The following is a 21442-nucleotide window of genomic DNA, read 5'->3' on the forward strand; positions in this document are numbered from 1 at the left end:
TGGGGCCATCTTTTGTTCCTGCCTTTTTGCATAGGTCTGTCACCACCAGGAGCGGGTAAGTCCAGACCTAGAGGTCATTTAGGTCTTCCAGAATGGGGTAGAAAACCAGTCAACATCAAGAAATTATGAGATCTAGGATTAGGGAGCAGGACTTGGAGAAGCAAGAAAGCATCCTAGTCATGGGGAAACTAGGGCACCAGGAAGGGAAATGAAATAGGATAATAGTAACAAGGACCTGGCTACCAGGTAATAGAACCAGGCACCAGGCTGACATAGTGAGAGACCAGGAATTACAAACCCACCTCTAAAGTTGGTGCTACCAGATCTTGGGTTTGAGTTGATTCTATGAGCAGTATTAGGTGGCCTAGCAGTGGGGGTTACTGTGCTGCCCCAGCAGAGAGTCAAGCAAGGTGCCAAGATATCCTCCAAGAGAATTTTCAAGATTCCTGACACTTGCTCATCCCATTCAGTTCTTCCAGCTGGTCCTGAATTAAATCCTGGAGAGCACCTCTTTTTACTCGAAACGAGTCTTTTTTGAGATGACCTTATTGTAAGGGCAGTCAGAAATCTATCAGATGCCTTTTTTTTCAGCAGGATGACAGTATTTGACTACAGCTGGGTGGTATCCAGGTCACTGGTGACTCTCTGAGTACTCAAAATGTCAGTTTAAGGCTAGGACAAATCTGATAAGAATGGAGCGAGGCAGTGACAGGTTACACTTTATGGGGCAGTCATTTTTAATCCACTTTAATGACCCAAGGGAATGGTACTGGTTGTAACTCTCTGGCTGGCTGTACCATCAAGGTGCCCTTAAGTGTCACTCAAAAGCCATCTAAGACTTTTGCCATTTTTAAATCTTTTAAAACTAAAAAAATATTTAAAAAAATTTTTTTAGAGAAATGGAGAAATAAACTTCATCACAATCCCACCTTCTGGAGAAAATCTGTTAAAATTTTGGAGTGTATCTGAGCTAGCTTCCTTCTGCCCTCCTGTCCACGACCCCCCCCCCCCCCCCATCTACCCCGTTGTCCTCTTCTTTCTCTTTCTGTCTTTGGACCTCAAGGGCAGAGAGTTGAGTTATTTATGCTTTTCAGTCATGATGCATTATCAACATTAGCATGTCCTTGGCTTTGCTTCTATTTTACTTTATTATTTTCCCCCTTTCTCCTGAATCTTTACTCTCAGTCCCCCCTCCTACCACTGGTGGCCATTCTAAGATGCTGTATTCTTGTATTTGCACTCATCATTGAAGAATATATTGTATTTACGTATTTTCAATTTACATACATGGTACTTGCGATAGGTCTTGTTCTGTTTCTTTTTATTTTTTAACTCATGATCTGTTTATAGTGCAGGTGTCCATCTGGCTCATTGCTGCTTACAGCTGCATGATGTTTGATAGTATATATTCACATTTTATTTGTCTATTTCCCTGCGTGATGGACTTTCAGGTTGTTTCTAACATCCTACTGTCAAAAACAACACAATAAACATCCCCATGTATATACCCCTATGCATCTGATTATCAGAAGTATATAGACAGGAGTGAGATTGCTGAATCATAGGGATACACATATTTAGTATCACTAAGGTGTTCCAGATTGTTCTTCAAATGGTCATAACATTCTTTTTTATTGAGAAATGATCCACATTCCATAAAATTCACGCTTTTATGGTGTATAATTCAGTGGTTTTTAGATTATTCACAGAGTGGTACATCTAATTCCAGAACAGTTTCAGTTCCTCCAAAAGAAACCTGATAACTATTAGCAGTCACTCCCCATTTCCTCTCCTCCCAGCCCCTGTCAACCAGGGGCTGAAAATCTACTTTCTGTCTCTGTAGATTTGCCTACTTTGGACATTTCATATAAATGGAATCATTCTGTATGTGGCCTTTTGTGTCTGGTTTCTCTCACTTATTAAACTGTTTTCAAGGTTCATCCATGTTGTAAAATGTATCAGTACTTCATTCCTTTTTATTGCTGAATAACATTCTGTTGTATGGAGATACAGTATTTTTTTAATCCGTTCATCAGATGATGCACATTTGGGCTGCTTTTTGGCTATTATGGATTATGCTGCTATGAATATGTATGTATAAGTTTTTGTGTGGACACACATTTTCAATTCTCTTGAATATAGACCTAGGAGTGAATTGCTTGGTCTCATGGTAACTTCACTTAATTATTGAGGACTGTTCCAAAGCAGCTGCACCATTCCATGTTTCTACCAGCAATACATGAAGGATCTAATTTCTGCACTTCCTCACCAATACTTGTTATTATCTTTTATCTTGTTATTATCTTTTTTATAGCCAACAAAGTAGGTAGCTTCGTATTTTGGTTTTGATTTTCATCTCCTAATGACTAATTATTTTGAGCATCTTTGTATGTGCTTATTGGCCATTTATGTATCTTAATTTGAAGGAATGTATATTTAAATCCTTTGCCCATTTAAAATTGGCTTATTTGTCCATTTATTGTTTAATTGTAATGGCTTTGAAAAAAATACTATGGATAAAAGTTCCTTATCAGAAACACTCCCATTTACCATTGCAACAAAAAGAATAAAATACCTAGGAATAAACCTACCTAAGGAGACAAAAGATCTGTATGCAGAAAACTGTAAGACACTGATGAAAGAAATTAAAGATGATACAAACAGATGGAGAGAGGGCTTCCCTGGTGGCGCAGCGGTTGAGAATCTGTCTGCTAATGCAGGGGACATGGGTTTGAGCCCTGGTCTGGGAGGATCCCGCATGCTGTGGAGCAGCTAGGACCGTGAGCCACAACTACTGAGCCTGCGCGTCTGGAGCCTGTGCTCCGCAACAAGAGAGGCCGCGATAGTGAGAGGCCTGTGCACCGTGATGAAGAGTGGCCCCCGCTTGCCACAACTAGAGAAAGCCCTGGCACAGAAACAAAGACCCAACACAGCCAAAAATAAATTAAAAAAAAAAAAAAAACAGATGGAGAAATATACATGTTCTTGGTTTGGAAGAATCAACATGGTGAAAATGACTATACTACACAAAGCAGTCTACAGATTCAATGCAATCCCTATCAAACTACCAATGGCATTTTTCACAGAACTACAACAAAAAATTTTACAATCTGTATGGAAACACAAAAGACTGTGAATAGCCAAAGCAATCTTGAGAAAGAAAAACAGAGCTGGAGGAATCGGGCTCCGTGACTTCACACTATACTACAAAGCTACAGTAATCAAGACAGTATGGTACTGGCACAAAAACAGAAATATAGATCAATGGAACAGGATAGAAAGTGCAGAGATAAGTCCATGCACTTATAGTCACCTTATCTTTGATAAAGGAGGCAATAATATACAATGGAGAAAAGACAACCTCTTCAGTAAGTGGTGCTGGGAAAACTGGGTAGCTACATGTTAAAGAATGAAATTAGAACACAAAGTACCACCATACACAAAAATAAATTCAAAATGGATTAAAGACCTAAATGTAAGGCCAGACACTATAAAACTCTTAGAGGAAAACATAGGCAGAATACTCTATGACATAAATCAGCAAGATCCTTTTTGACCCATCTCCTAGAGAAAGGGAAATAAAAACAAAAATAAACAAATGGGACCTAATGAAACTTAAAAGCTTTTGCACAGCAAAGGAAACCATCAACAAGACGAAAAGACAACCCTCAGCATGGGAGAAAATATTTGCAAATGAAGCAACTGACAAAGGATTAATCTCCAAAATATACAAGCAGCTCATGCAGCTCAATATCAAAAGAACAAAGAACCCAATCCAAAAATGGGCAAAAGACCTAAATCAACATTTCTCTAAAGAAGATATACAGATTGCCAACAAACACATGAAAGGATGCTCAACATCACTAATTATTAGAGAAATGCAAATCAAAACTACAATGAGGTATAACCTCACACCGGTCAGAATGGCCAACATCAAAAAGTCTACAAACAATAAATGCTGGAGAGGATGTAGAGAAAAGGGAACCCTTTGGTACCATTGCGGGAATGTAAACTGATACAGCCACTATGGAGAACAGTATGGAGGTTCCTTAAAAAACTAAAAAAAGAACTACCATACTACCCAGCAATCCCACCAGTGGGCATATACCCTGAGAAAACCATAATTCAAAAAGAGTCATGTACCACGATTTTCATTGCAGCTCTATTTACAATAGCCAGGACATGGAAGCAACCTAAGTGTCCATCGACAGATGAATGGATAAAGAAGTTGAGGCACATATATACAAGGAATATTACTCAGCCATAGAAAAGAAATGAAATTGAATTATTTGTAGTGAGGTGGATGGACCTAGAGTCTGTCATACCGAGTGAAGTAAGACAGAAAGAGAAAAACAAATACTGTATACTAACACATATAAATGGAATCTAAAAAAAAAAAAAAGGTTCCAAAGAACCTGTGGGTAGGACAGGAATAAAGTCACAGACATAGAGAATGGACTTGAGGCCATGGGGAAGGAGAAGGGTAAGCTGGGACGAAGTGAGAGAGTGGCATGGACATATACACACTACCAAATGTAAAATAGATAGCTAGTGGGAAGCAGCCGCATTGCACTGGGAGGTCAGCTCGGTGCTTTGTGACCACCTAGAGGGGTGGGATGGGGGGGTGGGATACGGAAGGTGGGAGGGAGACACAAGAGGAAGGGGATATGGGGATATATGTATACGTATAGCTGATTCACTTTGTTATACAGCAGAAACTAACACACCATTGTAAAGCAATTATACTCCAATAAAGATGTTAAAAACAAAAAGTTCCTTATCAGATATATGATTGCAAATATTTTTATGCATTCTGTAGATTGTGTCCTTTAAGCACAAAAGTTAAAGTCCAATTTATCTATTATTTTTTGTTGGTCATTATGATTTTGGTATAAACCACTGTCTAATCCAAAGTCATAAAATTTTATGCCTATGTTTTCTTCTAAGAGTTCTATAGTTTTAGCTCTTACATTTAGAGACTTGATCCATTGTGAATTAATTTTTGTATATCTTATAAAGTATTGATCCACATTCATCTTTTGCATATGGATATCCAGATATCCAGTTGTTCCAGCACCATTTGTTGAAAAGACCATTCTTTTCTCCATTGAATTGTCTATGTACCCTTATTGAAAATCAGTTGACTATGAATGTGAAAATTTATTTCTGGACTCTCAGTTCGATTCCATTTTTATATGTCTATCCTTATCCACACTGTCTTGATTACTGCAGCTTTGTACTACGTTGTAAAATTGGGAATCATGAGTCCTCCAACTTTGTTCTTTTTCAAGATTGTTTTGAGAGTGTTTGAGCATGTTAACCATCTGTATTGATTTTCTATGGCTCCTGTTATAAATTAGCACCAACCTAGTGGCTTGAAACAACAGAATTTTGTTATATTACAGTTCCACATGGATTCACCAAAATCACAAATTCCACATGGATTCACCAAAATCAAGGTGTTGGCAGGTTTGTGTTCCTCCCTAGTTGCTCCAGGGGAGAATCTATTTTCTTGTCTTTTCTAGCTTCTAGAGGCCACCCTCGTTCCTTGGCTCCATGATATGCTTTTCCATCTTCAAAGCCAGCGGTGGCAGGCCTAGTCCTTCTCACGCTGCTCTCTCACACATTCTCTCTTCTGAGGGAGGCACACCTCCCTCCCAAAATAATGTTTTGTAGTTTTCAGTATACAAGACTTGCATGTCTTTCATTAAATTTATTTGTAAATGTTATTCTTTTTGGTACTATTGTAAATGGAATTGTTTTCGTAATTTTGTTTTCAGATGGTTTGTTGCTAGTGTATAGAAATAAAATCTATTTTTGTTTTTTTGATCTGTCCTGCAAACTTGCTAAACTCATTTATTATATCCAATGACTTTTTTGTGTGTGAAATCTTTAGGATTTCCTACATGAAGTATCATGTCATCTCAAAATAGAAGTAGTTTTACTTTGTGTTTTCCAATCTAGCTGTCTTTTACTTCTTTTTCTTGCCTAATTGCTATAACGTCCAATAAAATGTTGAATAGATATACCAGAGTGGACAACCTTGTCTTGTTCCTGATCTATGGGGGAAAGATTTCAGTTTTTCACCATTAAGTGTGATGTTGCTTTGTGTTTTTATGTAGAGTCCCTTTATCCCATTAAAGAAGTTCCCTTCTATTACTAATTTGTTGAGTGTTTTTTATAATAAAAGTGTTTTGAATTTTTGTCAAATGATTTTTCTACTTCTGCTAAGATGACAATATATCCTCCCATGTTTTTCTCTAAAAGCTTAATAGTTTTGGCTTTTATTCTGAAGTCTGTGATCCATCTTGAATTATTTTTTGTGCATTAGGTTACCCTGAAGTAGGAGTCAAGGTTTCCTTTTTTCTAGTTGTTCAGTACCATTTGCTGAAAACAGTCTCCTTTCTCTATAGGATTGTATGGGCTCCTTTACTGAAAATCAATTTACTGCATAAGCAGGGGTCAAAGTCTGAATTCTCTATTCTGTTCCATTTATCTATTTGTCCCTCCTTATGCCAATAGCATACTGTCTTGATTACGATAGCTTTATAGAAAGTCTTAATATTATATAGTATAAGTCCTCTAACTTTGTTCCTTTTTCAAGTTTGTTTTGGCTCTCCTAGCTCCTTTGTATTTACACATACATTTTATTTTATTTTTTTTAAACATCTTTATTGGGGTATAATTGCTTTACAATGGTGTGTTACTTTCTGCTGTATAACAAAGTAAATCAGCTATACATATACATATATCCCCATATCCCCTCCCTCTTATGTCTCCCTCCCATCCTCCCTATCCCACCCCTCTAGGTGGACACAAAACACCGAGCTGATCTCCCTGTGCTTTGCGGCTGCTTCCCACTAGCTATCTATTTTACATTTGGTAGTGTATTTAGGTCCATGCCACTCTCTCACTTCGTCCTAGCTTCCCCCTCCCCATGTCCTCAAGTCTATTCCCTGTGTCTGCATCTTTATTCCTGTCCTGCTCCTAGGTTCTTCAGAACCATTTTTTTTTTAAGATTCCATATATATGTGTTAGCATACGGTATTTGTTTTTCTCCTTCTGACTTACTTCACTCTGTATGAGTCTCTATGTCCATCCACCTCACTACAAATAACTCAATTTTGTTTCTTCTTATGGCTGAGTAATATTCCATTGTATATATATGCCACATCTTCTTTATCCATTCATCTGTCGATGGACACTTAGGTTGCTTCCATGTCCTGGCTATTATAAATAGAGCTGCAATGAACATCGTGGTACATGACTCTTTCTGAATTATGGTTTTCTCAGGGTATATGCCCAGTAGTGGGATTGCTGGGTAGTATGGTAGTTCTATTTTTAGTTTTTTAAGGAACCTCCATACTGTTCTCCATAGTGGCTGTATCAATTTACATTCCCACCAACAGTGCAAGAGGGTTCCTTTTCTCCACACCCTCTCCAGCATTTATTGTTTGTAGACTTTTTGATGATGGCCATTCTGACTGGTGTGAGGTGATACCTCATTGTATTTTTGATTTGCATTTCTCTAATGATTAGTGATGTAGAGCATCCTTTCGTGTGTTTGTTGGCAATCTGTGTATCTTCTTTGGAGAAATGTCAATTTAGGTCTTCTGCCCATTTTTGGATTGGGTTCTTTGTTTTCTTGATATTGAGCTGCCTGAGCTGCTTGTATATTTTGGAGATTAATCCTTTGTCAGTTGCTTCATTTGAAAATATTTTCTCCCATTCTGAGGGTTGTCTTTTCATCTTGTTGATGGTTTCCTTTGCTGTGCAAAAGCTTTTAAGTTTCACTGGGTCCCATATGTTTATTTTTGTTTTTATTTCCCTTTCTCTAGGAGGTGGGTCAAAAAGGATCTTGCTGTGATTTATGTCATAGAGTATTCTGCCTATGTTTTCCTCTAAGAGTTTTATAGTGCCTGGCCTTTCATTTAGGTCTTTAATCCATTTGGAGTCCATTTTTGTGTATGGTGTTAGGGAATGTTCTAATATCAGTCTTTTACCTGTAGCTGTCCAGTTTTCCCAGCACCACTTATTGAAGAGGCTGTCTTTTCTCCATTGTATATGCTTGCCCCCTTTATCAAAGATAAGGTGACCATGTGTGAGTGGGTTTATCTCTGGGCTTTCTATCCTGTTCCACTGATCTATATTTCTGTGTTTGTGCCAGTACCATACTGTCTTGATTACTGTAGTTTTGTAGTATAGTGTGAAGTCAGGGAGCCTGATTTCCTCCAGCTCGGTTTTTCTTTCTCAAGATTGTTTTGGCTATTCACGGTCTTTTGTGTTTACATACAGATGGTGACATTTTTTGTTGTAGTTCTGTGAAAAATGCCATTGGTAGTTTGATAGGGATTGCATTGAATCTGTAGACTGCTTTGTGTAGTATAGTCACTTTCACCATGTTGATTCTTCCAATCCAAGAACATGGTATGTCTCTCCATCTGTTTGTATCATCTTTAATTTCTTTCATCAGTGTCTTGTAGTTTTCTGCATACAGGTTTTTTCTCTCCTTAGGTAGGTTTATTCCTAGATATTTTATTCTTTTTGTTGCAGTGGTAAATGGGAGTGTTTTCTTAATTTCCCTTTCAGATTTTTCATCATTAGTGTATAGGAATGCAAGAGATTTCTGTGCATTAAGTTTGTATCCTGATACTTTACCAAATTCATTGATTAGCTCTAGTTGTTTTCTGGTAGCATCTTTAGGATTCTCTGTTTATAGTATCATGTCATCTGCAAGCAGTGATAGTTTCCTTTCCGATTTGGATTCCTTTTATTTTTTTCTTCTCTGATTGTTGTGGCTAAAACTTCCAAAACTCTGTTGAATAATAGTGGTGAGAGTGGGCAACCTTATCTTGTTCCTGATCTTACTGGAAATGGTTTCAGTTTTTCACCATTGAGGATGATGTTGGCTGTGGGTTTGTCATATATGGCCTTTATTATGTTGAGGTAAGTTCCCTCTATGCCTACTTTCTGGAGGGTTTTTTATTATAAACGGTGTTGAATTCTGTTGAATGCTTTTTCTGCATCTATTGAGATGATCATATGGTTTTTATTCTTCAGTTTGTTAATATGGTGTATCACATTGATTGATTTGCATATATTGAAGAATCCTTGCATTCCTGGAATAAACCCCACTTGATCATGGTGTATGATCCTTTGAATGTGCTGTTGGATTCTGTTTGCTAGTATTTTGTTGAGGATTTTTGCATCTATGTTCATCAGTGATATTGGCCTGTAGTTTTCTTTTTTGTGGCATTTTGGCTGGTTTTGGTATCAGGGTGATGGTGGCCTTATAGAATGAGTTTGGGAGTGTTCCTCCCTCTGCTATATTTTGGAAGAGTTTGAGGATAGGTGTTAGCTTTTCTCTAGATGTTTGATAGAATTCGCCAGTGAAGCCATCTGGTCCTGGGCTTTTGTTTGTTGGAAGATTTTTAATCACAGTCTCAATTTCAGTGCTTGTGATTGGTCTGTTTATATTTTCTATTTCTTCTTGGTTCAGTCTCAGAAGGTTGTGCTTTTCTAAGAATTTGTCCATTTCTTCCAGGTTGTCCATTTTATTGGCATAGAGTTGCCTGTAGTAATCTCTCATGATCCTTTGTATTTCTGCAGTGTCAGTTGTTACTTCTCCTTTTTCATTTCTAATTCTACTGATTTGAGTTTTCTCCCTTTTTTTCTTGATGAGTCTGGCTAATGGTTTATCAATTTTGTTTATCTTCTCAAAGAACCAGCTTTTAGTTTTATTGATCTTTGCTATCATTTCCTTCATTTTGTTTTCATTTATTTCTGATCTGATCTTTATGATTTCTTTCCTTCTGCTAACTTTGGGGGTTTTTTGTTCTTCTTTCTCTATTTGCCTTAGGTGTAAAGTTAGGTTGTTCACTTGAGATGTTTCTTGTTTCTTGAGGAAGGATTGTCTTGCTATAAACTTCCCTCTTAGAACTGCTTTTGCTGCATCCCATACGTTTTGGGTCATCATGTTTTCATTGTCATTTTTTTCTAGGTATTTTTTGATTTCCTCTTTGATTTCTTCAGTGATCTCTTGGTTATTTAGTAGTGTATTGTTTAACCTCTGTGTGTTTGTATTTTTTACAGTTTTTTTCCTGTAATTGATAGCAGTCTCATAGTGTTGTGGTCAGAAAAGATACTTGATATGATTTCAATTTTCTTACATTTACCAAGGCTTGATTTGTGACCCAAGATATAATCTATCCTGGAGAATGTTCCATGAGCACTTGAGAACAAAGTGTAATGTGCTGTTTTTTGGATGGAATGTCCTATAAATATCAATTAAGTCCATCTTGTTTAATGTATCATTTGAAGCTTGTGTTTCCTTATTTATTTTCATTATGGAAGATGTGTCCATTGGTGAAAGTGGGGTGTTAAAGTCCCCTACTATGATTGCGTTGCTGTTGATTTCCCCTTTTATGGCTGTTAACATTTGCCTTATAACAGTTGTAAATATTTATGCACCCAACATAGGAGGTGCTCCTATGTTGGGTGCATAGTTATTTACCATTGTTCTATCTTCTTCTTGGATTGATCCCTTGATCATTATGTAGTGTCCTTCTTTGTCTCTTGTAATAGTCTTTATTTTAAAGTCTATCTTTTCTGATATGAGAATTGTAATCCAGCTTTCTTTTGGTTTCCATTTGCATGGAACATCTTTTTCCATCCCCTCACTTTCAGTCTATACGTGTCCCTAGGTCTGAAGTGGGTCTCTTGTAGACAGCATATGAACGGGTCTTGTTTTTGTATCCATTCAGCCAGTTTATGTCTTTTGGTTGGAGCATTTAATCCATTTACATTTAAGGTAGTTATCAATACGTATGTTCCTATTACCATTTTCTTAATTGTTTTGGGTTTCTTATTTTAAGTCTTTTCCTTCTCTTGTGTTTCCTGCCTAGAGAAGTTCCTTTGGCATTTGTTGTAAAGCTGGTTTGGTGGTGCTGAATTCTCTTAGCTTTTGCTTGTTTGTAAAGGTTTTAATTTCTCTGTCGAATCTGAATGAGTTCCTTGCTGGGTAGAGTAATCTTGGTTGTAGGTTTTTCCCTTTCATCACTTTAAATATGTCCTGCCACTCCCTTCTGGTTTGCAGAGTTTCTGCTGAAAGATCATCTGTTAACCTTATGGGGATTCCCTTGTATGTTAATTGTTGCTTTTCCCTTGCTGCTTTTAACATTTTTTCTTTGGATTTAATTTTTAATACTTTGATTAATATGTGTCTTGGTGTGTTTCTCCTTGGATTTATCCTGTATGGGACTCTCTGCGCTTCCTGGACTTGGTTGACTGTGTCCTTACCCATATTAGGGAAGTTTTCAAGTATAATGTCTTCAAATAGTTTCTCGGTCCCTTTTTTTTTTCTCTTGTTCTTCTGGGGCCCCTATAATTCGAATGTTGGTGCATTTAATGTTGTCCCAGAGGTCTCTGAGATTGTCCTCAATTCTTTTCTTTCTTTTTTCTTTATTCTGCTCTGTGGTAGTTATTTCCACCATTCTGTCTTCCAGGTCACTTATCCGTTCTTCTGCCTCAGTTATTCTGCTATTGATTCCTTCTAGAGAATTTTAAATTTCATTTATTATGTTGTTTATCATTGTTTGTTTGCTTTTTAGTTCTTCCAGATCCTTGTTAAACGTTTCTTGTATTTTTTCCATTCTATTTCCAAGATTTTAGATCATCTTTACTATCATTACTCTGAATTTTTTTTCAGGTAGACTGCCTATTTCCTGTTCATTTGTTTGGTCTGGTGGGTTTTTACCTTGCTCCTTCATCTGCTGTGTATTTCTCTGTCTTCTCATTTTGCTTAACTTACTGTGTTTGGGGTCTCCATTTCGCAGGCTGCAGGTTTGTAGTTCCCGTTGGTTTTGGTGTCTGTCCCCAGTGGCTAAGGTTGGTTCAGTGGGTTGTGTAGGCTTCCTGGTGGACGGGGCTGCTGACTGTGTTCTGGTGGATGAGGCTGGATCTTGTCTTTCTGGTAGGCAGGACCACGTCTGGTGGTGTGTTTTGGGGTGTCTGTGAACTTATTATGATTTTAGGCAGCCTCTGTGCTAATGGGTGGGTTTGTGTTCCTGTCTTCCTAGTTGTTTGTCATAGGGTGTCCAGCACTGTAGCTTGCTGGTCGTTGAGTGGAGCTGGGCCTTAACGTTGAGATGGAGATATCTGGGAGAGCTTTTGCTGTTTGATATTACATGGGGCCAGGAGGTCGCTGGTGGACCAATGTCCTGACCTCGGCTCTTCCATCTCAGAGGCTCAGGCCTGACACCCGGCCAGAGCATCAAGACCCTGTCAGCCACAAGGCTCAGAAGAAAAGGGAGGAAAAAAAAAAAGATAGAAAGAAAAAAGGAAGGAAGGAAGGAAGGAAGAAAGGAATGAAAAGAAAGTTATTGAAATAGAAAAAAACGTTAAAAATAAAAAAGTAATAAAAAAAAAGAAGAGAGCAACCAAACGAAAAAACAAATCCACCAAAGATAACAAGCACTAAAAACTATACTTAAAAAAAAAAAAAAGGACAATCAGAACCCTAGGACAAATGGCAAAAACAAAACTATACAGACAAAGCACACAAAGAAGCATACACATACACACTCACAAAAAGAGAAACAGAAAAAATATATATATATAAAAAAATTTAAAAAGGAAGCAAACAACCAAATCAATAAACAAATCTACCAATGATAATAAGTTCTAAATACTAAACTAAGATAAACATAAAATCAGAAACAAATTAGGTGCAGAAAGCCAACCCCAAGTCTACAGTTGCTCCCAATGTCCACTGCCTCAATTTTGGGATGATTCGTTGTCTATTCAGGTATTCCACAGATGCAGGGTACATCAAGTTGATTGTGGAGATTTAATCCGCTGCTCCTGAGGCTGCTAGGAGAGATTTCCCTTTCTCTTCTTTGTTTGCACAGCTCCTGGGGTTCAGCTTTGGATTTGGCCCCGCCTCTGAGTGTAGGTCACCTGAGGGCATCTGTTCTTCACTCTGACAGGCCGGGGTTAAAGGATCAGCTGATTCGGGGGCTCTGGCTCACTCAGGCCGAGGGGAAGGAGGGGTACAGAATGCAGGGTGAGCCTGTGGCGGCAGAGGCTCGCGTGATGTTGCAACAGCCTGAGGTGTGCTGTGTATTCTCCCGGGGAAGTTGTCCCTGGATCACGGGACCCTGGCAGTGGCGGGCTGCACGGGCTCCCGAGAGGGGAAGTGTGGATAGTGACCTGTGCTTGCACACAGGCTTCTTGGTGGCTGCAGCAGCAGCCTTAGTGTCTCACACCCATCTCTGGGGTCCGCGCTAATAGCCGCGGCTCACACCCGTCTCTGGAGCTTGTTTAGGCGGTGCTCTGAATCCCCTCTCCTCGTGCGCCCCGAAACAATGGTCTCTTCTTGCCTTTTAGGCAGTTCCAGACTTTCTCCCGGACTCCCTTCCGGCTAGCTGTGGTGCACTAGCCCCCTTCAGGCTGTGTTCACGCAACCAACCCCAGTCCTCTCCCTGGGATCTGACCTCCGAAGCCATAGCCTCAGCTCCCAGCCCCTGCCCGTCCCGGCGGGTGAGCAGACAAGCCTCTCATGCTGGTGAGTGCTTTTCGACACCTATCCTCTGTGCGGGAATCTCTCCGCTTTGCCCTCCGCACCCCTGTTGCTGTGCTCTCCTCCATTGCACCGAAGCTTCCCCGCCGCTATCCCCCATCTCTGCCAGTGAAGGGGCTTCCTAGTGTGTGGAAACTTTTCCTCCTTCACAGCTCCCTCCCAGAGGTGCAGGTCCCGTCCCTATTCTTTTGTCTCTGTTTTTTCTTTTTTCTTTTGCCCTACCCAGGTACGTGGGGAGTTTCTTGCCTTTTGGGAAGTCTGAGGTCTTCTGCCGGCGTTCAGTAGGTGTTCTGTAGGAGTTGTTCCACATGTAGATGTATTTCTGATATATTTGTGGGGAGGAAGGTGATCTCTGTGTCTTACTCCTCCACCATCTTGAAGGCGCCCCCCTGCACATACATTTTAGAACCAGTTTGTAAATTTCTACAAAAAAAGCGTGCTGAAATTTTGATGGGAATTGCATTAAATATGTAAATCATTTTTATTTTTGATAGATTTTTGGATAAATTTGGTAGCTCTATTAGGCAATTAAGTAATTTGGTTAGCTTCTTTATTGAAGCTAGACTCTGTAATTCATGAACTAAACATGGCCCTGTGCAAGTTCTTTGCACCTGAGTATATGAAGAAAACTGTCAAATCTAAGTCAGTCACATGACTTGGATTATTTAAGTGTCAGCAAATTTACACTCCTGGAGATTTTTCTGCAACGTTGTTTTATGTTAGCAAAGCAGATATACAGCTGAATTTGTAAATGTGAAATAGTAATAGAATCAGCTGACACTAATGAAGAGGAAAGTAAATTCCGGGCTCTGTGTTAAATGTTCCACAGGCATTTTCTAAATACTTCCAACAACACATAGAAGGCGAGTGCTAGTATCATTCCCATTTTATGGATAAGGAGGCTGAGGTCTAGAGGGTCACACAGCTATTCAGCAGTGGATCAGAATTCAGTCTGGTTGTCTGTAAAGCCTGACCTCTTGAGGACTAGCCACTTAGCCACCAACCTGTGTTTGCACAGACTCCTTCCATGGTCTTATTCCAGAGGTCTGTGATTCAGCAACAAAACATCTATTCCCTTCCCTTGGCCCCAGGCTAAGAGCAGGCTCCTGGATCGTCCTCTGTGGTGCATGGTCCTCTTTGCTCCTTCATCCACAGAGGTCTTTTTGGCTGTAAATATATCATCTATTAAATTAGAATCTAATTCTCTGTATATCAGCAGATGAGATCTGCCAGCTGAGGACCATCAGAACCGCCTTTGGTAGAGGTAATTTCCTTCATGCAAAAGTTGGGAAGTATTGTGCCACTTTTTATTAGCTTTTATTTCTAAAGGTCTGAAGTCATTGGGCAAAAAGTATAAACAAAAACAAACAATAAACAGGAAGTATCAAATAAACACCACTACTCCAGGTGGAGAAGCTTCAGTCACAGTGACTCCCTTGCATAGGGCTGCATGGATGTTAAATATTTGGATTTCTTTCTACAGTGTGTTTTAGCTTCTAAAGTATAAGCAGTTTATGGAGTGTTCATTTTTTGATGTAACAATAATCACTGAAGGCCTTTTCTGCAATTCAGGTAAATTCAAGACTTCCTCTCTTTCTAAAAATAATTTCACTCCTGGCAGATGGCTATTTTTAGTAATAGTAGACAAACACATTTTCCTTTCGGTATAAAAATGAAAATATTTTGCAAAAATCTTACAGAAGACTCCGATACAAGGGTATAGAACTGAGGTAAACTTGTGCTACAAACTGAGGTAAACTTGTGCGCCATGTTCTCCTGAACAATTAGACATCAGAGTAAATCCCCTCTTTTCAGTTTTCACAGATTCCACATTATTAACTGGGGTTGAAGGACAGTCTCACTAGAATTGTGAACTGTGACTGGATATTTGATGACATTAAGAAATTATTGATAATTATTTTTATGTGTGATAATGGTATTTTGTTTTTGTTTCTGTTTTTAAAAAGAATCCTTACCTTTTAGATATACATATATTAAATATTCATGAATACAATTATATCATGTCTGGGATTTGCTTCAAAAAATAATCCTAGGGAGAGTAGTGAGAAACAGAGAGGAGGTATTGATGAAACCATGTTGACTATGCATTGGCAACTGTTGAAGCTGGTTGGGAGTCTGTTATACTATTGTACTAGCATGATACTATTTCTTACTATGGTATATTTAAAAAATCTTCCATAATAAAAAAAAAAAATGAAGGCAATCCCACTGACTTCTGTTAGAGTGGACAATAAAACTGGATCGTTAAGTATTTGAAAGATAGTTTTTGGAAGATACATGTAACTGAGAATTATTAAACTACGGAGAGTAAGAGAAGAGCTTGTGACCAAATTCTGATTTCCTCACTCCATGTCATCAAACTACAGCACATTAGAATGCCATTAATAATAGTAACAATAATAGTAACAATAGCTACAGCAGCAACAGTTCATATTCATTGAATACATACCTTGAGCCTGGAACTGTTTTAAGAACTTGGCATTGATTATCTCACTATTTTTAGCCCCACTTAATAGATGACTAAACTGAGGCTAAGTAACTCGGCTACTGTCCTAGTAGTAAAATCCTGAGAAACCAGGATTTGAACCCAAAGAGTCTCACTCTACAATCCATTCTTTCATTCCTTCTCCAAACACCTATTGAGCAGCTACCATGTTCCAGGCACTGGAGCAACAGTGGTGAATAAAAGAGCAAGAAGTCCTGCATGCATGGGGCTTCTATTCCAGTGGGAGGAGCAGGCAAAACCCAACATGCTTAATAAGGAATATGTGTGTTTTATTTATTTATTTATTTATGTTTTAAAAATATATATTTTTTAAATTTATTTTTTGGTTGCATTGGGTCTTTGTTGCTGTGCGCAGGCATTCTTTAGTTGTGGTGAGCGGGGGTTACTCTTCGTTGTCGTGTGCGGGCTTCTCATTGCAGTGGCTTCTCTTGTTGCGGAGCATGGGCTCTAGGTGCGCAGGCTTCAGCAGTTGTGGCACATGGGCTCAGTAGTTGTGGCTCGTGGGCTCTAGAGTGCAGGCTCAGTAGTTGTGCCTCACCAGCTTAGTTGCTCTGCAGCATGTGAGATCTTCCCAGACCAGGGATCGAACCCGTGTCCCCTGCATTGGAAGGTGGATTCTTAACCACTGCTCCACCAGGGAAGTCCAGGAATACGTGTGTTTTAGAGATGGTAGTAAGTGCTGTGGAAAAAGATTAAGAAGGGAAGAGGATAGGGAGTGACAGGGTTGTCAGAAATACCTGACAAATGTGGTGACATTTGAGCAGACCTGAAGGAGGTGGTATAGGAAATTTCAGGCAAGAGAAACATCAAGTGCAAAGGTCCTGTGGCAGGAGCTTGTGTGGTGGGTTCAAGGATCAGGACAGAGGCTTGTATGGCTGCAGCTGAGGATAGACAAGGAGTACAATAATGGCAAGACCAGGGACACCCACATATTACAGGGTCTCTGGAGCTTATGGCGCCCCAGGACCTCCCTGGTTCCTTCTCAGAAGGTCAAGAAGGCCCTTTCCTGCTCAGTGCTTGAGAAGGAGAGAGAAGGGCCAAGATGTGGATGGTCCCCATGGCCTCAGGCCTCAGACCTGGCCTCCAGAGTATCCTCACAACTTCTAGGACTTCCAAGGCTCTCCTCTGTTTCCATCCTTCCTCTACCCTTGGCCGTGTTTCCTGAGACCCCACAGGCAGGGTGTTGAGGACCCCAAGGAGGAAGAGGCTGCAGTATGACTGAGCTCTGGGACACCAGGGGGCGTGCTAGAGCCCAGGATATTTTTAGTAGACCAGGAAAATGTTTTAGTGTCTTCTAACATGATATAAAACATAATAATATAGTCTAGCTTGCCACCAATGCAGTCATAAAACATAATTTAAGCAATAAAATTTTCTGTGAGGGAAGGGGCCCATGAAGGCAAACATGCCTAAAGTCTACAAAAGACATAATGTAGCCCTGGAGAGGTAATAGAGTCAAGCTATGCTTGGACAACATGTCCATCCTCACACAGTTCCGTGGATTCTCTCAGCTAACTCAGTTCACTTATTCATGTTCAGTTTTATGGGGGCCTTCCTTTATTAATCTTGAGACTACGTTTCTTGATAGAGCTACTCCATTTCCAGCAACAAGAAAGAAGTTGGGGCTTGGTGGATCAGTCTATCTACCTGTCTGTCTGTCTGTCTATCTATATCTATCTATCTATCTAAATATCATTTATCTATCTATATTTATCTATCGTCAACTATGTACCTATTTATTTTTATAGAGACTTAGAGAGTCAGTAAACCTGACCAGGTCTACCACTCTTTCTCTCCATTTACTGTGATAAGTAAACAAATCCTCAGTTTGAGAATTGATAAACAACTTGATATAAAAAATTTCTTTGTGGGTGATATTTGGTAGGTTGAGTAATTCTGTTTAACTTATCTAAATACACTTACTAAGAAGTCTTTGACAAATTACCTGAGATTGAACTAACATCGTTTTTTGTAGGTTCTATACTTGAAACTTCTATAAAAATTTTTAGTAACAACTTGTCCCAAATTCTTTATCAATGGTTTTCAAATGGTGCCCCCCACCACACACACAGAGTTTCTCTTCAGAGACCCTTCAGTGGCTGCATTGGGGGTGGTATGTGAGATGATATCACAGGCAGGATGAAACTCACATCCTCTTCCCTGCCCTCTTTCTATTTATAGCAGCTCTGGTTTACTTGTGGATACCACATAAGATTTTATTTGAACAGTAGGTTCTGTGGCTAAACAAAACTTGTAAACCATTCTCTATAACTGGAAGTTGTAATTATTTTTCCATGATGACATTTTTGAACACTGACGTACCTTTAAATAAGGCAAGTGTGTGTGTAAGCAATTTAAAGGAAATAATAATTTATATCTTAAGGATTGGATTTTTAAATGTGACATTTTTACCCCACATATTCTGTTCAACAGCTGAGTATTAACTCAGGCTCTTAAAGGTTAGAAAAGTCCTACAACCCTTGGCATGCTCTGAGATCTCAACTGGTTGGGGAATCATAGAGAAATTCCATCTTTGACGTTAAAATAAATGCTTCTATTACGTTTTGTGATTGACAAGGAAGAAAGATATTGCATTTCTACCTCCTAAAGAATCTATTTTTTAAAGGTAGGTAGGCTCTAACTGACTTCTGACACATGTCATTCAACACTATAGAAACTCTCTTGGATAAGAACCTGACCCAGGCACACCCACTTGTAAACTGGGGAAGGGGGAGGATTTCAGTGTAAGCACCTTGAACCAGAGGACATTTTTTTTCCATTTAAAAAAACCTTCCTGGGGTTAATTTCCATAAGTGTACATTTCCTCTTCATAATTCTAGTCATTAATCACCAAGTAGTGTTTAAGAGCACCTGCGTGGATCACAGATTCCACAGTCCAACCTGAAAACTCGAATTTGGGATTACTTCTTGCTCTAAGAAGTATAATCCATCCCCAGGGTCTGCCCCTGACTCATCTGGCATCTCTGTTTTTGAAAGAACTTGGATCAGGGCACAGGATTTCAGTGTCTTCTCTTACTCCTCTTTTCTTCAATCCAGGGTCTCTTAACCTCCGCACTGTAGACATTTGGGGATGGATACTTCTTTACTGCAGGGGAGGCTGTCCTGTGCGTGGTAGGATGGTTAGCAGTGTCTCTGACTTCTACCCACTAGGTGCTAGAAATGCTCCTGCCCCAGTTGTGACAACCAAAAATGTCCCCAGACATAGCCAAACGTCCCCTTGCAGAGGTAGTAGGTAGGACTGTGAAGGAGCAAACTGTCCCCTATTGAGAACCACTGCTCTCTAATCCCTGAGGATCCCAAAACTGAGGATCCTACCAGGAATCACCCGGTCACCACTAGACATGGTTCTCAAGGATACCCATGTACTTTAACCAAGTCAGTGTTCTCAACACTGGCTGCACATTAGAATCACCTGAGATGTTTACCAATGACCAACTGAGCATTAGCATTTTTTAAAAAGCTCCCCAGAGATCTCAATTTGTGGACAGGACAGACAACCTCTGAACTAAGTGTACTTAGCGATCTTAATACTTATTAAAACTCCAAAAAAAAAAAAACCTCACCCCAAATTTATTTCAAATAGGAAATGCCAAGTAGTTTCAGAGAAATAAAAAAATTCCATATATCAGTCTATTACAGTCTATTATAGGCCCCTGGAGACATTCACATGTGCTTTTTGTTGTTTTTTTTTTTTAATCACAAAGCAGTTGAGAAACTGGATAACTCTGGGAATTCTGAGCTTTATAACAGTTTGACTGAAGGTGCATCACTTGATGTAGAGCAATTTCTCTGGTGCTTGTAATTCACAGACTCTTTTGACCAAAGTGACAGGGAGGAGCCTGACCAAGAGGAAATTCCTGGAATGTACAGTGTTGGAATTGACAGGGAAGGAAGATCAAGACTTAGCAAGACTAAGCGTGGCCTAGGAAGGGAGGCCTCTGATAATGTTCTTCAGCAGATGAAAAACACGATCTAATGGCTGCCTCTTTCCTTTGTTAGTGCTTCAGTCACAGTGGGAATAAAACCAGACAACGGCGGTCTTCATAACTTAGGATCCAGAAGAACGATGCCCAGAAGGTGTACATGTTCTGGCAGCTGCCAGTCCCACTTCTGGCCGGCCAGGAGGGGCTGGCCAAGGTTTTCATCCAGTTATTAATCTTCTGAAAGGTATAGGATGCATTCAGTGATGTTCAGCTTTCCATGTGACCTTAGGCAACTCAACTTCCCTGAGGTTTTGTTTCCTTATTTGAAAGATGAGCAGCATGATATTTACCCCAGACAGTGACTATAAGGATTAAATTAGATAATGTGTGTGAAAGTGCTTTGTGAAATGTAAGGCCCAGTAGGTAGCCCGTTGTAAACCCAGAACTGAGCGTGCTATTACATTATCACATTAAGTTCATGTTTCTCTGGTTTGTCCTCTGGCTGTTCTTCCTCGCAGTCTGGGTTAGGATCCGGGTGGTGGATTTCAATGACAAGAACATAGATGAGGCCTCCAATGATAGCACCAACAAAAGGGCCCACTACAGGAATCCACCAGAAGTTATTTCCAGCTCTGAAATCAAACAAAGAAATTAGTGATACACCACTTGGCCTTCTTCCTGGTATTACTGCTAGTTATTCACTAACCAGCTAGTCATTTCTCATGCTCATGACTCCCTTTTAAATCAGCAAGAGCTAAGTATAAGGGCACTCATTGTAGCTTGGCAACCATCATCCTAGATTTTGCAGTATACCTGATTTCAGATGATCTATTCCATTCTCCTATTAGTACTTGTGAGAGAAATGACCCGTTTATTTTCCTTTCAGAAAATATAGTCCCCGAACCCATGGCTACAATTGAGGGCATTTAGGGAAAGTTCAGGTCGATTATTCAGGAGTTGCCTTCCCCTCAAACTGAAATAATGAGTCTTGGGGATTATGAATGGTTGGGAGATGTGGAGAGATTCCTGGACATGATTGGTATATGAGGGCAATTACAAAATAAACAATCAGGAAACATTTGCCAATAAGTGAATTTAAAAAAATCAAAGGTAGAGATATGAATTACCTACTAAATATAATTTAGTTCAGTACTTATATTTTGAGGTCACAGCTTACTTAAACTTACTCTCTGATAAGGACTTTCTGCCATGTTTCCCTCTCCCCTCCAGAAATCCTCAATGTCAGCACATTGTATTGGAGGTATAGTTCTGAGAGAAAGCAGGTGCCTTTGCGAATTGTCACCATCTCTTTTGGAGACAGAAAATCCATTTAAATAATTCCGTAGAAAGGACCATGAGTGGTCAGAAGCAAGTAAAACTATACAATATGTT

The 21442-nt window shown here is 39.4% G+C and overlaps 1 protein-coding gene across 1 annotated transcript in view; it reads right to left on the minus strand.

Annotated features, from left to right (window-relative positions):
• Window positions 1–19680: 19680 nt before the first annotated feature.
• The window catches only part of AQP9 (aquaporin 9), a 38245-nt gene continuing 36483 nt past the window's right edge, over window positions 19681–21442 (minus strand). The window contains exon 6 of the mRNA XM_036844178.1: window positions 19681–20682. Within this exon, the coding sequence (XP_036700073.1) occupies window positions 20508–20682 (175 nt within the window). The 3' untranslated portion in view covers window positions 19681–20507. The remainder of the gene's footprint in view (window positions 20683–21442) is intronic.

Source organism: Balaenoptera musculus, chromosome 2, assembly GCF_009873245.2.
Source record: "Balaenoptera musculus isolate JJ_BM4_2016_0621 chromosome 2, mBalMus1.pri.v3, whole genome shotgun sequence".
Taxonomy (NCBI): Eukaryota; Metazoa; Chordata; class Mammalia; order Artiodactyla; family Balaenopteridae; genus Balaenoptera; species Balaenoptera musculus.